Source organism: Oncorhynchus tshawytscha, linkage group LG08 (assembly GCF_018296145.1).
Source record: "Oncorhynchus tshawytscha isolate Ot180627B linkage group LG08, Otsh_v2.0, whole genome shotgun sequence".
NCBI lineage: Eukaryota > Metazoa > Chordata > Actinopteri > Salmoniformes > Salmonidae > Oncorhynchus > Oncorhynchus tshawytscha.
The window spans coordinates 39,609,882-39,626,180 of NC_056436.1; the positions used below are offsets into that span (position 1 = coordinate 39,609,882).

The window sequence follows — 16,299 nt, forward strand, 5'->3', positions numbered from 1 at the left end:
TAGATTAAATTATTATATTTTTTTTTAAATCACACAAAAAAAAAGAAACTATCAGTACGTCTGATGTAAGTCAACCACCCTTTTGTGAAATTCTACTGTGTGACGTGATAATGGCACATGGAATCTGGTATAACATACTGGACCACTTGATATGACCACACTGTTAGCAAGACTAAGATACTAAGATAGGAAATGTACAAACTTGCATAGATACAGTCATGTGTAGAGCAGTCTTCAGATGTGTCTAAAACAGTCCAGTGAAGTTCTTGACATTTTATATCCCTGCAAAGGTTGCAGTAGCTGCATGTAGTGAGAGCTCTCGACTTGCTCCCAACAAAAACGCTGACAACAATACTACTAACATTATGCAAAGTTTGCCACGGACTCACACCATTAAAAAAACAAACATTGTATAGGATTATTGTTCATTACAGAGGTTGGATATATGACCAACATCAGTGTAATATAGATCATATGAAGGGACATCTTTGTATCAGAGAGACAATTTCATTTCCTATGTTCCACCTGAAAATAGACAGGTTTTAATGAATGACTGACGCATTGAACAAATTCATTATTTAAGTGTGCTTTCACGAGGACGGAATTGGACAATGGCCATGTGTTTTTGTAAGACAGTTTTTTCCCCCCCTTCATCAGAATACTGGGAGGTGGCTTTTTTGGCTTTGTTTCTTATTCATTTAAGGCCATTTGTTGCTATGGGGCTAAATATGATTCTTATTTGAGTTGAGAGGAACTCAGAATGAACCCCATGACATCTATATTAAAGTATTCCATTCGACAACACAAGTCAGAACCAGTTCCAGACGGTTTGCTCACGTCTGTGTGGATGGGGAGACGAATGTTCAGGGCCCATGTTCACAAAGTGTCTTGAAGGAGGAGTACTGATATAGGATCAGTTTTGTCTTGCCTAGATGAGCACTCCTACTCTGAGACTCTTTGTAAACACAGGACCAGGAGTCCTCTTTTTGGGCTGTGAGAAGGAGTTTGGGACACCCTCTCAAAAAGACACGTAGACCTCCCGGGTGACACAGTGGTCTAAGGTCACCAGAGACTGTGGGTTCGAGCCCAGGCTCTGTCGCAGCAGGCCGCGACTGGGAGGTCCATCGGGTTAGGGAGTGTTTGGTCGGTAGGGATATCCTTGTCTCATCGTGCCGTAGCGACTCCTGTGGCGGGCCGGGCACAGTGCACACTGATCAGGTCGCTAGGTGTACGGTGTTTCCTCCGACACATTGGTGCGGCTGGCTTCCGGGTCGGATGCGCGCTGTGTTAAAGAAGCAGTGCGGCTTGGTTGAGTTGTGTTTCGGAGGACGCATGGCTCTCGACCTTCGTCTCTCCCGAGTCCGTACGGGAGTTGTAGCGATGAGACAAGACAGTAACTACTAACAATTGGATACTACGAAATTGGGGAGTAAAAGGGGGTAAGAATATATCTATATATATATTTTCTTTAAAGACACAAATAGGAGTTAAAATCCATTTTGTAAAAACAATAACTTCTTGCTGATAGTGGGAACAGAGCAAAAGATGACAGAAACACAGACATCACCAAGAGAACGTGCTGTACAGGGGAGTGAGAGACGGAAAACCTCCCGACTCCAGCCCCGGTTCTTAAAGCGACAAACGGAGTGTCTTAAATGTGCAAACAGAGTAAACACAAAACGTTTGTAAAAACGGAACTCCAGTGGTATTTCCTGTATGTTGAGAGATAAAAAGCGAGAGTAGAGGGGTGGGGGGAAAGCTTTGTGTTTGACAAACCAACAAAAACAAGAAACTCGACTGAAACGAGTTAAGGTGAAGGTCCTCCGATAGTAGCAGCTCCTGCATGAAACTGTCTCCAACAAGAGGATCCAGACATCACGTCTTTATCCCTCTTCTCTTGATAAAACATCCTCTTCGGTTCTGTACTACACCACTGCCTGTAGCTCACCTCAAGGCCTCAGCGTGGCCCTGCTACAGTAAACGGACACATGGCCCCCAAGCCCACAGAGAGGCGCGTCGTTGTCGTCCACAAAGTCTGACCTCTGTGAACCCATCTTCCACCAGGCCAGGGAGCACAGGGTCAACACAACTCCTCCTCTCCCACCATGACACTGCGAGCAAGATGGATCGTGACGCGGCTGGGCCGAGACGGTGCAGCTCGGCCCCAGACCCGTTAAATGAAGCACCGCCAGAAGCGTGGAGGGAGAAAACGGAAGAAAGGGACGAAAAATAAATATGGCCGCCTGCTTAGCGAGGCGGGGTTTAGGTGGGCAGGGGGTCGTCGTCCCCTTTGCTGCACTTGCACTTACAGCAGAGGACAAAGGGCGTGGCCAGGAGGAGAAAGGGAGAGGCCACCAGCAGGAGAAGGCCGAAGCCAGCGAAGATCCCCACCACCTTGGAGAAAGAGAGAGAGGAGAGAAAGTAAGAGACTGCAAACAAGGCAGAGGCACCAGCAAATAAGACACAGTTTGTTTAGCTACACTGCAAAAATATATCAGGAAGAACACAATTGGCACTATATAGAAAATACTTTAAAAAAAAAACAGGACTAGCGTATGAGAGATCCCTTAACAAGATAATACACACCAAATCATTTCCACTTCCCTTCTCAAAACTTGCTCTCTTGTTTGACGTGGTCATAACCCACCATGCAAGTTATTTTCAATCTTTGTAGTGCAAGTCTCCCATCTCACCACATGGGGGCATCAGATACGAGCAGAAACATCTCCTCAGCTACAAAACGGCCTTCGAAAGTAGCAATTACACGCAAACCTGCCTTCTTAGAATAACCTAATGGACTTCTGCCGGTGTCAGAGTAGGAGAGTCATTTTGAGGATCACCCAGGGCGGGCCAATGAAGGACAAGACAGCAGAGAGTGGCACCCTATGACAAAGAACTTTCGATAAAATAGCTCCATGCATGTATATACATTGCTGTTGCGATCCCTTCTCGTGTATTTCTGTCCACCTCCCTCTTTTCGGAGGTCTCCGTAATCACATTATTTACCCAGACGAGCACCCCATGAACCTTTAGTTGCAACGGCATACCGGTGTTAACATGATATCCTATTCGCTCAGATCAACCAAACCCTTGACAAAGCTACCGTATACAATAGACCATGTCTGGTCTGAGAACAGTAAGCGTCGAGAGAGGTGACCTTCATTCCTTCTATGGCGTCCCTAGCGGATGCAACACCCTCAGCTCAATTCTCAAAACGGATTTGAAAATCAGATACAGAGGCGAAAACAGAAAACAGAGAGGCTGAGCTTTCTTTATAAAAAGGCAGGATATATTAGGGCCTTAATTCGGAAAATGTCTGAGTAGGAGTGCTGATCTAGGATCTGTTTTTGCCATAATGAATAAGATGACATTGACAGGGAGGACCTCATCCTAGATCAGCACTTCTTTTGTGAATAAGGGCCCCGGGGTCCTTTCTGTATGTGTTACGCGTTCATGAGGAGCTAAAGGGAGAGACTGGGCTTGGGGAGCAGTGAGGTTGCATGGGCTGGGTAAAGGAGGTGCAGTACCACAAGCTGTAATCATGCTCAAATGACTCAGCCTGTCCTACTGGGCAACAGATGTCAGTGTGTGCGCTAGCGTTCACAACGCTCTGTTAAACCCGGGAAATGTGCTCGTCTATGACTAGATATGTGCTGGATGACAGCGAGAGCTGAACAACGACTGGGTGGACAGGAAAATACAGAAGGTCTACTCAATATTCTCATTCGATATTAGAATCAGAATTCTAAAAAGGATGTGCTGACTTTTATTTCATAATGTGTGGCAAGCATTATGTATGTTGTAACTGAACAGCTTAACAGTACCATCAAATAATATTGAGCAACCAGTGTTACATTTTACCAGGGGCGCATTCTTTATCCAGTCAACTCGGAGGCGTCCGCATGGTCCTAAAGCACACCGTTGCCTCGTTTTGGATCACATCCCAATGATAAAAGTGTGTGGGGGGGGGGATTAAATTTCAGAATGTGCAGTGAAAGTTGCGCCCCTGCTTTTTACTTTAGAGACTGTGCCAGAGTAAAAGCATTACTCTAACCCATAAGTGACGTGCAAATGTCCACATATTATACACAGAAAAAAGAATCTACTGTAAGAAAGCAATGCTGGAGACATGTTGACACAAACAACAACGGGCCAACACACAGAGCACAACGACCAAGCTGTGCTCTCCTACCAACTAGTGTTTTCACAGAGCACCATCCATGATTATTCACGTTAAACATGTGTGCGCATGGAAGTGTTTGTGTGAGGGGGAAAAGTGTGTTGCATGTGCCCTGCCACATGCTGCAGACATAGGGGAAGTCCAGTGTGTGTGCGAGACAGAGAGAGACAAAGGAGGAAAGTGGGCGCACTAACTTTACTCACCTGTGTTCTGTGCCAGATGACAGACGCCCTGGAGTGGCCCAGTTTGTTTCGACAGGGCCCTTTGTCATAGTGGATCAGGAGGAAGTCATCCTGTGTGTCACACACACACACACACACACACACACACACACACACACACACACACAGAGAGAAAGAGGAGAAAAGAATGATCTATCATTAGTACTGAGAGGTAGGGGCAGCTGCTTGGAGAAAATTGCTTTTAAATTACCAGTGTGGTGCAAAATCGCCTGTGGTCTGCAATTAGAATTGTCTTAAGCCACTGCCAGTAAAGCCTCCTACAAGCCCAGATAAAATCCCTCCATTTCAGTTCCATTGTCTTGTATCAAACGTCATAAAAACGGGTTTTGGATTTGGAAATCCATCCGCCTGCAGCCTTATCACACCTCCTGCAGTGCTGTTATTCCCTGATAACACATTGGATCACTGCTCACACCAGACATGCGAAATATACACAGAGTGAATTCTATGCACATTTCAGACTGCTGTATTGAAGTCAGGACCAACATGCTGAAAGGGGAAATTAAAACTCATTTGCAAAGATGCGTGTGTATTATTCTATACGAACATGTTGCAGCAGCACAGATGTGGGGAGGTGTTTTGGGGAAACATTGGGACAAGGTTCTACTCATATCCAGAGGCTCCAGAAAGTACCACTAGAAAGGGGTGTGTGTTTGCATGCGACAAGGTTCTCTACTCACGTCCAGTGACTCCAGGCAGTACCAGCAGAAGGCGTGTTTGCAGTTCTTGCACATCATCTGGGCACAGCCCTCGTCCCTCTCGATGTACACCTTACACTTGGGACAGCGCTTGATGGGACCATCGTCATCGTCACTCTTGTAGAAGGAGCTGAGGAGACGCGTTGAGAGCGCGCGCGCGCGAGAGAGAGAGCAATGTTCAGTGTGTTACGTTTCTTAAACAAATGTTGGTTGAAACAATTGTTTTTGCTGAATGACGCTAAAGAACAAAGACCATGATACATCAGAGATCCAGAATGCCACGAGAGATTACCCACTCATACAGTTTATCATGCCACAGATCTTGAACAGCCTTTGTTAATGTACAACAGATCTAAGCTTGCAATAAATAAACAGAATTTTCTCCTAACACCTGAAATGCAAACGAAATGAGAGAATGTAAAGTGTGCTCGTCTCAGCCTTTCTTTCTCCCACTCCTTTCAGGCTTTTCTTTCTTCTATTCATCTTAAAAGCAGGTCTTTTGTGTCCTTTTCCCACCTGAGTGCTGCTGACACACAGAAGGCAAGAAGGCCTTGAAGGCCAGAAAGGAGAGCAGGTGATGCTGTCGGCTGTCCTCTCAAGTGTCAGAGAGGCGGATAGGGAACAAGCACATTCATTTTTCTGAGCCAATTCTCCGGCTATTGATCGCATCTGGCCAGAGTGAATTAATGCACACCTTTCATGTCCTACCTCATTTGACACCCTGGCAGTCATTTTGTAACTAATCAGGACTTTCGGATTCTAGCTTTTACTCTGGAAGGAACGGGATTCCATTCCTGAATGTAAATGGAATACAGGCTAAAGATCGGAAGGTAAAATACCTGGATCAGTGTGAGGATTAAGGAGAGAGTGTCCTTCTCCTGAATGCTAGCTGTTATGTCAGAGGAATGTCATGGGAGAAATGTAAAAAAAAAAAAAAAATGTATCAGCAAAAGGCAGCAAGATCCAGGCAAAATGGGAAAGGTCCACAGAGTAATACATTTGCCCTTTGCGGTAATTGCTGCATATGTCAGCTGGGTGCAGATCGGGCTAATAGTGTACGTGGAGTCCATTTGAATTAGGACACTAATTTCCCACACTCTTGAAAGGCGAGAGAGGAGAAGAACGTACTCCAGAGCTCATTGTTTAGATAAGTGCAGTATGTACAGTAATCACAGTAAGAGCCATACAAGCCATACTTGGAGTCCTGACAGGGGGTAGAGAGAGAGAGAGGAGGCAGCAGAGTTTAAAGGGGAAGTTCAGGATTTTACAACTTGATGTTAGATGGTTCCGCAAGCTAAAAGTAGTCTATGGGCCTGGAAAAACTAATCCATGGCTCAAGTTAGATGAAGTTTGTTGGGGCTGTTTAGAGAAAACAACTATGGATTACAGTTTCTTCTGGCCCATAGACTTCTTTTTCAGGGTGAGGAACCATCTAACATTAAGTTGTAAAGTCCCAAACGTTCCCTTTAAACCACTGTGGCCTTTCGTGACATCTGAGGACAACTCCACAACCCTCTCTCTCGCTTTATTTTTAGATATACTATATATACACACGCAAAAATGTGTGTACACCCCTTCAAATTAGTGGATTCGGCTATTTCAGCCACACCCGTTGCTGACAGGTGTATACAATTGAGCACAAAGTCATGCAATCTCCATAGACAAACACTGACAGTAGAATGGCCTTATACTGAAGAGCTCAGGGACTTTCAACGTGGCACCGTCACAGGATGCCTCCTTTCCAACAAGTCAGTTTGTCAAACTTCTGCTGTTATTGTGAAGTGGAAACGTCTCGGAGCAACAACAGCTCAGCCACCAAGTGGTAGGCCATTCACAGAACACAGAACGGAACTGCGGAGTGCTAAAGCGCATGGCGCATAAAAACAGTCTGTCCTCGGTTGCAACACTCACTACCATTCCAAATTGCCTCTGGAAGCAACGTCAGCACAATAACTGTTCATCTGGAGCTTCATGAAATGGGTTTCCGTGGCCGAGCAGCCGCACACTAGCCTAAGATCGCCATGCGCAATGCCAAACGTCTGCTGGAGTGGTGTTAAAGCTCGGCGCCATTGGACTCTGGAGTCGACAGACAAATCTCGGTTTGACTCGTGGCTAAATGGAAGCCAGTCCCCGCAGCAATGTTTCAACATCTAGTGGAAAGTCTTCCCAGAAGAGTGGAGGCTGTTATAGCAGCAGAGCCCATGATTTATGAATGAGACGTTCAACGAGCAGATGTCCACATACTTTTGGTCATGTAGTGTAGCTTTGCCACTGGGCCACCACATTCTAGAGTTTTAAGTAGACGAATAGCCCAAATGCAGGTTGGCTAAGAGTTACGGCCTTGACTCCTTATATTGACACATTATGACTTCCTCTGTGACCTTGGTCAACCCCGGCTAGCCTTATCGGAGCCCATGGGTCCCAGCACTATCACCAGGCAACCTGCTCCAGCCAATACACTCAGTCATATTAAATATGCACTAGAAGGCACTAGATGACTAGCGCCTGGATGGTTATGCATGAGAGCAGCTGGCTTCATGGAGACATCAACACAGCGGTAGCTAGGCTGGTATCCAGGGTGGTAAATACAGGTTCCCACGGGGACCAGAGGCTGTGTCCTCACAGTGTCCTCAGTAGAGGGGTGAGAGCAGGTGAGGGCAGATCATCAACCACATTAGGAGAAAACAACTACGAGCCGTTTGTGTGTGTGTCGGCGCGCGAGCGTGTGAGTTTACGTGTGTGTGGATAATGGGACCAGGGTTTCCCGGGATAAGGACATTATTCCTGTCAAACGTACGACTTTACGGTCTCAACAACGCAGTGTTTACAGTGTGGCTCATTACGGAAAGCCAGTTACAATGACTGATAGGTTCTCATTCTATGCTTCTTGGGACGAAATGTCATTCAACGGTCACGGAGTCTAACCTCTGTCAACTAGCCCGAGGAGGTGATGGGGAGGAGAGTGCGATTGAGATGGTGAAGACAAGAGGAGGAAGAAGAGGAAAAACTCCAGCTCCATCTATACCTGGTCTCTACTGATATCAAAGAATTGATGAGGTGGAGAGGAAGTGATTGATATGATGAAGGAAGAGGAGACGGTTCAGTTCTATACCTGGTCTCTCCGGGTAGGAAAGCGGTGATGGGCAGGTTGTTCTCCTGGGGTGGGCAGACCTGCCCGGGGTGCCAGTTAGCCTTGCAGGCCGAGCAGAACTCCAGGGTGCACACGGCACACTTCACCAGCTGGGGCTGCGCCACCTCCATCTCCTTTAGCTGGCACACTGCCTGGCACGACGACGATGGGCACCACGTCCGGCACGGGTCCAGAAGCACCTCTGTGGTGGCACAAAACCAGGTGTCACCACCAACAGTACTGTATACAGTGACTGCTTCCAAAGAATGGTGGTGACAGGTCATGAGGAGACAGGAGGTCACGAGGTGATTGTCTCTGTGTTCACACACACACACTTTCAGATGGATATCCATCTGTAATCTGTGCAAAAAGCCATTGCAAATCAGAAAGTGTGTGTGTGTGTGTGTTAACACAGAGACATAGGTGCTATGTGCCAGACGTGGTTTACTACTTTACTGTTGATTGTTGTCTTGTTTCGTGTCTATGAATAAAACATATTTTTATTTCATGTTTTTGACCTATGCACAAGTACATAGTCCCGCAAGCACAAGTGTCATTTGACATATGCACACACAGATCAGTTGGTGCTCCCTTAACACAGCAGCTAAATCAACATCTATTTTTAGCATTTAAATGTGCTTCTACCAAACTAAAACAAAGTTGGCAGACGCTCAATATTTGGTCTGTGGCTACAAAACAAGTCCAACCATCCAGTCCCAATGACTAACACACACTGCTTGCCATCACATGGCTCTGTTCTGTTGACTCTCGCATGTTCCTCAGTCTGTTGCTTTTGAACCAAAATGGCAGCCCCCTGCCCTCCTGTCTGTGCGACTCTCCATCCCTGTGTGTTCACAATGTGTGTCTGTGTTTGTGCCTTTGGGTGGGTGGAGTACCTTCGAGGCATATGCCATATAGTGTGGGTGTGCAAGTCTGGCTGAGGTTAGCGTGGGAACCCCATGTCACAGATTAGCACATATAAACATTTTTGATGGTATTTGAGGTTTGTTCATAATAAAAGTTACAAATGTGCTTTATGAGTAGCGTACGTCCCTAGGGTGGCAACACATACATTCTAAGTGTTGTTGTTGTTTTTTTAAATGGGGCTTTGTCCATTCTGATTGTTTTATACTCTTCAATGAAACTTCAAACAAAAGTTGGAATATAATAGGCACTTTGAATAGTGAAAAAAAAACAAGGCTATTGGGACAGGGAAGGAACCGAAGTGTTGGTCAGTGTTTCCCAGTGGACCATAATGAATGCTACATAAAATAAATGGTATCTTACTGTTGCTTTGATGTAGCTAAAATGTCCATGCTTTGCCTATTCCTCTCTTATTTAGAATATACCATTGTGCAAACATGCTGATGTAGGCCTACAACAGCACTGGTATCATTGCTCTGACTAAGTATATTTAGCTAGCTGACTAGCCAGATCTGCAGCATTGACCATGTGACTCGTGGTAGCGCAAAAACTGCTCTCCTTGAATGACAGGGGGCGGGGAATGGTGTGTGTGGAAGGAAAGAGACGGCTCAAGTAGCAAACGGGGGAAACAACAAAAACGGACATTATTTCACCATCGAAGACCCGGGCGTTAACACATTTAACAAACCAAACATTGAAATATCGTTATACAAGGTAAAGTAAAAACACAAACCGGTTCGTGCATCAATACCGGTCTACAGTGCATTTAGGTATACCGCCCAGCCATACGCCATTCACAGCAGAAAGGCACCCCCTAACACTCCTCAGTGAGACTTTTACGACCTTATTAAATATACCGACAGACAACCACAGATGATGAATTCATAACCGAATACAGGGACTAAATATTAAAGGCTTTGAATTAGGACATTTAGACAGACATACTGTATAGATATACATTCCCCAGCCAGACACAGTGTAGGTCATGATATAGCACTACCTATCCAATTAACATCACTTTAAATGTACCTGAAAAGGCTTTCCCCTCATGCATGTTTGATGTTGGCCGTGTTAAACTTTGATACAGAATGTAGGCTAAATCAGAACACAATAAGAAAAGGTAGAGGGCTGTCATTGTCCTCCAGGTCAAATTGATATTGGACTCCAGGAAGAGTAGTTTCTGCCTTGGCAGCAGCTAATGGGGATCCCTAATAAATACTAAATGGTGTGGGGAGACAAGGGAGCCAGGTGGGAGCTCAATTACCTACACGCCCCACACGTCTATGAGCAGTGATGCAGTCAGTGCGGTTACTCTCCCACTTACCCCTCTCAAACTGCAGCTTCTTGTATCTCTGCATAATCGCTGTAGCCACTATGCACTCAATCTGCAGGAGAAAGAAGAGGGAGAGTTAGGAACATAAATGCCCTTGTGATAGCTTACCAAACGAATACAGGACATGATGCTTTCAGCCACACTACAGTCTGAAGATGATCAATTACAAAACCCCACTCAATTTCAGCATAATTAGGACTAGCCCACCGGTTTTATTCACATGTTCCGTGAGAGGTATATTTGCATACTGGCTACATATACTAAAAGGTTAAATGTAGTCATAATGCAATAATGAAAATAACATTCGGGGGGGGTGAGTGTGAGAACAGTCAATTATGAGTCAAAGACTTATCTGTCACAGCGGCTGGATGAGAGACGCCTCGTCTCTGACTGGTGTGACAAGCCGGGTCCCAGTAAAAGGCCAGTGACTTTGATTGATTGGAAACATACGGCCATGCCGCCGGCCTCCGAAACAGAGAGTGAGAGGTGAGGCGCAGTGACCTCGGATTGACCTCAAAATCGGGGAAGGACACAGACGAGCGGGGCCCATCCACTCTGTATAAAACACGCCGACACGTCTCGAAGGTGGGCCAGAGCTGAGACGGAGCTAAGCCAGACTGGTTTGTGCAGGTGGTTTTGGAAAAGACGGAGAGCGGTATTCACAGAGGGCTAATGTCTGCTCGGCAAGGGACCCCAATTAAAAACACGGTCCTTCTGCAGCCTCAGAGGCCTCTGGAATGGATGTGGAGGTCTTTGAGGCCGTGTTAGGAGATTTCTTTCATCTAAATAAAGCACATACATTACCTATATGTTCATAGTCATTGAACATGTTCAAAAGGTCTAAATATCAATAAAAAGTAAATAAGTATATTGGGCCAGGAAAGACACTAATCCCTGATATATTTTTTTATGTCTTTCAAATCCACGACGGCCACTTGAAATTCATTGGTTTTGGTCATCAATGCTAAGATTAGCAGTTGATAGCAGCGGCTTAGTAAATAAATCTGAAGAGTGAATTAATCTAAATTAATCTTGGTCCATACAAGTTTAAAGGTAAGGAGACTAACTATTTCTGTAACTATCCCTTTAAATTGGAACTTTCCACTTCCCCCGCATGTGTAAATAACTACCGTACTAACTGTAAATATGGAGGAAAAGAAAATACTTAAATATGTATTCTTTTTACTTAAAGTACATTCTGAGAGTATTCAGACCCCTTGACTTTTTCCCCCATTATATAACGTTACAGCTGTATTCTAAAACAAATCAAATGTAAAAACAATATATCAATCAACACACGATACCTCTTAATGACAGTGAAAAAAATTTTTTTTTTAGAAATGTTTGCAAATGTATTAATTTTTAAACAGAAATACCTTATTGACATAGGTATTCAAACTCTTTGCTATGAGACTGAAACTTGAGCTCCGGTGTATCCTGTTTCCATTGATCATCCTTGAGATGTTTCTACAACATGATTGGAGTCCACCTGTGGTAAATTCAATTGATGATTTGGAAAGGCACACACCTGCCTATACAATGTCCCATAGTTGACAGCGCATGTCAGGGAAAAAAACAAGGTCGAAGGAATTGTCTGTAGAGCTGGCTGCAGGTCCCCAAGAATACAGGGGCCTCCATCATTCTTAAATAGAAGAAGTATGCAACCACCAAGACTATTCCTAGAGCTGGCCGCCCAGCCAAACTGAGCAATCGGGGGAGAAGGGCATTGGTCAGGGAAGTGACCAAGAACCCAAATGGTCACTCAGACAGAGCTCCAGAGTTCCTCTGTTGAGATGGGAGAACCTTCCAGAAGAACCATCTCTGCAGCACCAATCAGGCCTTTATGGTAGAGTGGCCAGACGGAAGCCACTCCTCAGTAAAAGGCAAGACAGAGCTTGAGATGATCTGCAGAGAAGACTGGGAGAAATTCCCCAAACACAGGTGTGCCAAGCTTGTAACGTCATACCCAAGACGACTCAAGGCTGTAATCTCTGCCAAAGGTGCTTCAACAACGTAGTAGTAAAGGGTCTGAGTACATATGCAAATGTGATATTAAAATTGGACTTTTTCTAAAATAACAGTTTTTGCTTTGTCATTATGGGGTATTGTCTGTAGATTGAAGAGGATCATCTGTCTGTGCTGAACAAAGGGGGAGCCCCATACGCACTGAGCCTGGCCAACCATCTAAGGAGAGCAGTCTTATCAGTCTGCTGAGGCTTTCCTCAGTGAAAGCAAGAAGTACTACGGCGCCGAGTTGGAGGCCCAGTGCAGAGGCTGCAAAGGGGGGGATACGTATAAAGCTGGGTGGAGAAATAGAGTGTAAAATGAATTACCTGACAGGAGGGGACTTTCAACTATTTAACAAAACTAGAGTTGGTGACTGCAATCTACTTCAAGGGCAAGTGGAGAGAGGCATTTGAGGAGTCCATTGACAGAGAAGATCAGGTTCAAAGTGAGCAAGTTTTAGAAACTGCCATGTGGAAAATATGAAAATGACAATCAATGTCCACTTTCAGATTCTGGAGATGCCCTATGAAGGAACTAAGGTGAGCATGCTCATTATGCTCCCTGACGAGGGCTGGAGAAGCTGGACTTCACCACTGGGCTGGAGAAGCAGCTCACATGAGAGAACTTTGCGACGGGGCCAGTGAGGATCCAGTACATGGAGGCACGAGCGTAACATCCACAATGTAAGTTGGATGAGACCTACAACCTGAATGACATTTTGTCTAAGACGGGCATAGTTGACACCTTAGACTGGTCTAGCGACTTCTCAGGCACGTCGCCCGATGACGACCTGCAGTTGGCTGGAGTGGTGAAAAAGGCCTTTGTAGACATGAACGAGCAGTGCAGAAAGGCCGGCTGCCATCACCACTAGCTTGTTTGAATAATATGACTTATTGTTTTCTTTTTGGAAACCTAAAGTACACACCTTCAAAGCTGACCGCACCTTTTTGTTCTTCATCCGCCACAACGACACACAGAAAATCCTCTTCTGCGGCGACTAGTGTTCCCTTAAGGCTTTACCAAAGAATGGTGAAGTTGAGGGGCTTTGGTCACATGGTTTTCCTTGATGATCTGATGGTATACATGCAATGCATTGTGCCTCACTATGAAATAGTCAGAGCCAGGTCCCGGATCTGTTTGTTCTTGCCAGCTCCATTGCTCAATGTCAAGCCGATCAATGGCATGACAATGATTGACAAGAAGTTGATGTGATAGCACAAACCAGACTGGCCCTCAGGCTAGTTTCCCCATCCTCTATCATGACTGTTGTGTTGTGTCTGTGTAACCTCCCTGTTGTCGTCTTGATACGAACACATTTTATGAAAGAAACGTCTGTCAATTCTGCATGGATTCTGTTTTGTTGCTGTAAAATGCAAGCATCAAGTCCAGTAAAATCATATGCAATTATCCTCCAACTTGCCACAACTTTGTGTATTGTGATCATGAATTCACTCAAATGAATTATGAAGATGTGTATGTGCGTGTTCTGATGTAAGAAAGGTTTTACTACAATTAAGCAACTGTTCACTGGAAATAAGTGTGTTTCTCGTTCAATGTATCAATATCATAATTATATCTTCCCCTCAAATCAAAGGATTAACAGTAAAATAGAAATAGTTGGAAATAATACCTCATTTTCCAACAAGTGTCCTCGTTTTGGACAGGCAGAGTCTGGACAGCTAATTGCAGTTTCAAGGCCCTCTTTGATCAGGAGTTCCACATACTGCTTCAGGCACTGAAAGAAAAAGGGGGGAGCATAACATTGACCTCATTCTATGGCCACGCAGTCAATCAGAAAATGTGTAGGCATATTGTGTGGTGCGATGACAAACTCCACTGTGCCTCTCCCTCTCTGAAACCCGTAGTAGATGTTCTCTGCTTTTGGCATTGACTATTCATTCTGCTATCCATTTATTTATGTACAGTGTCTGCTTAGCTGAAGAGAAGCATGCTAACCACATAACATCCTAATGAAAGTATTTTTTTTAAATGAATGAGATAACGATAGAGGGACTTCTAAACTAAGGCTCCTCTCAGCTACAAGATGTACGCTTGCATTGTGGTACAAATCCTGTCCATTCCCTATAAGCAACTGCAGTGAACATTAGTTTACTCCCAAACTAAAAAGCCATTGCTCTTTTCATAGCTATGATTGAGCTCCAGTGAACAGGAACGGTATAATCAGAATGTGTTAATGGAGCGATGCATCACTGTTTCAAATAGGCCATTGTCGTAAAACAAGTACAGCACACCTGATATTTATCACTGAGTTATTGACTTTTTATGCCTCATTATTTTTATGGTTCGGGAAAACAAATGGTTTTTCATGTTTTGTATTTCTCCCACCCTCCAAACACTGAGTGGTGAGAAAAATAGCATGATTCATATTAAGGCGGAGGGATAAGAGGGGCTGAGTTTTCAATCATGTTTAGACATTTCCCATGCTGGCAGAGTCATGGCTGTGGTACCAGCTTGCTTGTCAGGTCAAATGTCCATTTGCCTCTCTGAATTCATGCAACCGGACATCAGTCCAGATTGACTGCAGGAGAAATGGTAGTTCAGTGTAGTTTAATGACATGTAAACACTGGAAGATACAAGTTATATTTCTGTCCATGCAATGCAAACAAAATAGCAAGATCAGGAAGTCGAGAAGGGATTTAAAGTTGCAGTGAGATTTCAGATTTACCCTGGTAGGCGGACCATGCACTTACGTGTGTAGGAGTTGCTCACTCCCAATAGGTCCTAGATCAAAGTATTAACTAAGTATGTGAGGTACAGTGGGGTCCGGAATGATTGGATCCCTTGATAAAGATGAGCAAAAAAAGACTGCATAAAATAAATAATACTAATACTGAGATGCATTGTATTGTATGCACATTATTTTATATTAATACAATTTCTCAGAGAAAGAGATTGTTTAAAAAGTATTATCAAAATTATTGGATTGCCTGTTTCTAATACTCCAGCAGCCTCACCCTGTGAGGATAAAGACTCTGAGCCTTGAATATATTTTATATGACACACATGATTTTTGTTAACTAGTAAATAGTAGCCTACAGCAAAGTGTGTTTAAATCATTTCTAACTTGTTAACAATGTCTGCTAATTATTTTTTGCTACCATGTGGGTTTTAGCTTGCTTGAGCCTGCTAACTGAGGAGTGTTAATTGGACCTGTTTCCATACATGTTTTTTTTCCTAACATGAAAATGCCACGGGCACCATCTGATGTGTGGAGACATTTCACTGCAGCTAATGTAGAAGGAAAAGCTTTGTACATTTGCAAATACTGTGCCAAATCATGTGAAGAATGGAACAAAGCTGCAGAATCATCTGGCCAAGTGCATAAAGTTGCCTCAGCGGTCACAACTCGCAACCTCTGACAAAAGTCCCTCCACTTCTATTCAAGGTAAAAAGGATGAATCAGAGACCTTATCGACAGCAACAGCTCAAGGTCCTCCTGGAATCAGAAGTTATTTTGACTCAATGGAGGAACGCAGTCAGAGAAATTCTGATGAATGTCTTACTCGAGCTGTGTATGCAACTGGTTCACCTCTGATGCTCACAGGCAATGTGTATTGGAAGAGATTTCTGAATGTTCTTCGCCCAGCATACACCCCTCCAGCCAGACATGCTTTATCTTCTCATTTGCTGGATGCAGAGTTCAAGTGAAGGTCAAGAAAATCATAGAGAAAGTAGACTATTGCAGTCATCTTTGATGGGTGGGCAAGGAATAATTAACTACATAATTTCCATCCCTCAACCAGTATTCTACAAGAGCACAGTC

General features: G+C 44.4%; 1 protein-coding gene across 1 annotated transcript in view; it reads right to left on the reverse strand.

Moving 5' to 3' along the window:
* Positions 1-1,373: 1,373 nt before the first annotated feature.
* Positions 1,374-16,299, reverse strand: part of rnf144aa (ring finger protein 144aa) — a 49,370-nt gene continuing 34,444 nt past the window's right edge. The window contains exons 4-9 of the mRNA XM_024429804.2: positions 14,145-14,249; positions 10,499-10,559; positions 8,233-8,452; positions 5,103-5,250; positions 4,384-4,473; positions 1,374-2,394 (exon numbers count right to left, since the gene is read on the reverse strand). Of these exons, the coding sequence (XP_024285572.1) occupies positions 2,263-2,394; positions 4,384-4,473; positions 5,103-5,250; positions 8,233-8,452; positions 10,499-10,559; positions 14,145-14,249 (756 nt within the window). The 3' untranslated portion in view covers positions 1,374-2,262. The remainder of the gene's footprint in view (positions 2,395-4,383; positions 4,474-5,102; positions 5,251-8,232; positions 8,453-10,498; positions 10,560-14,144; positions 14,250-16,299) is intronic.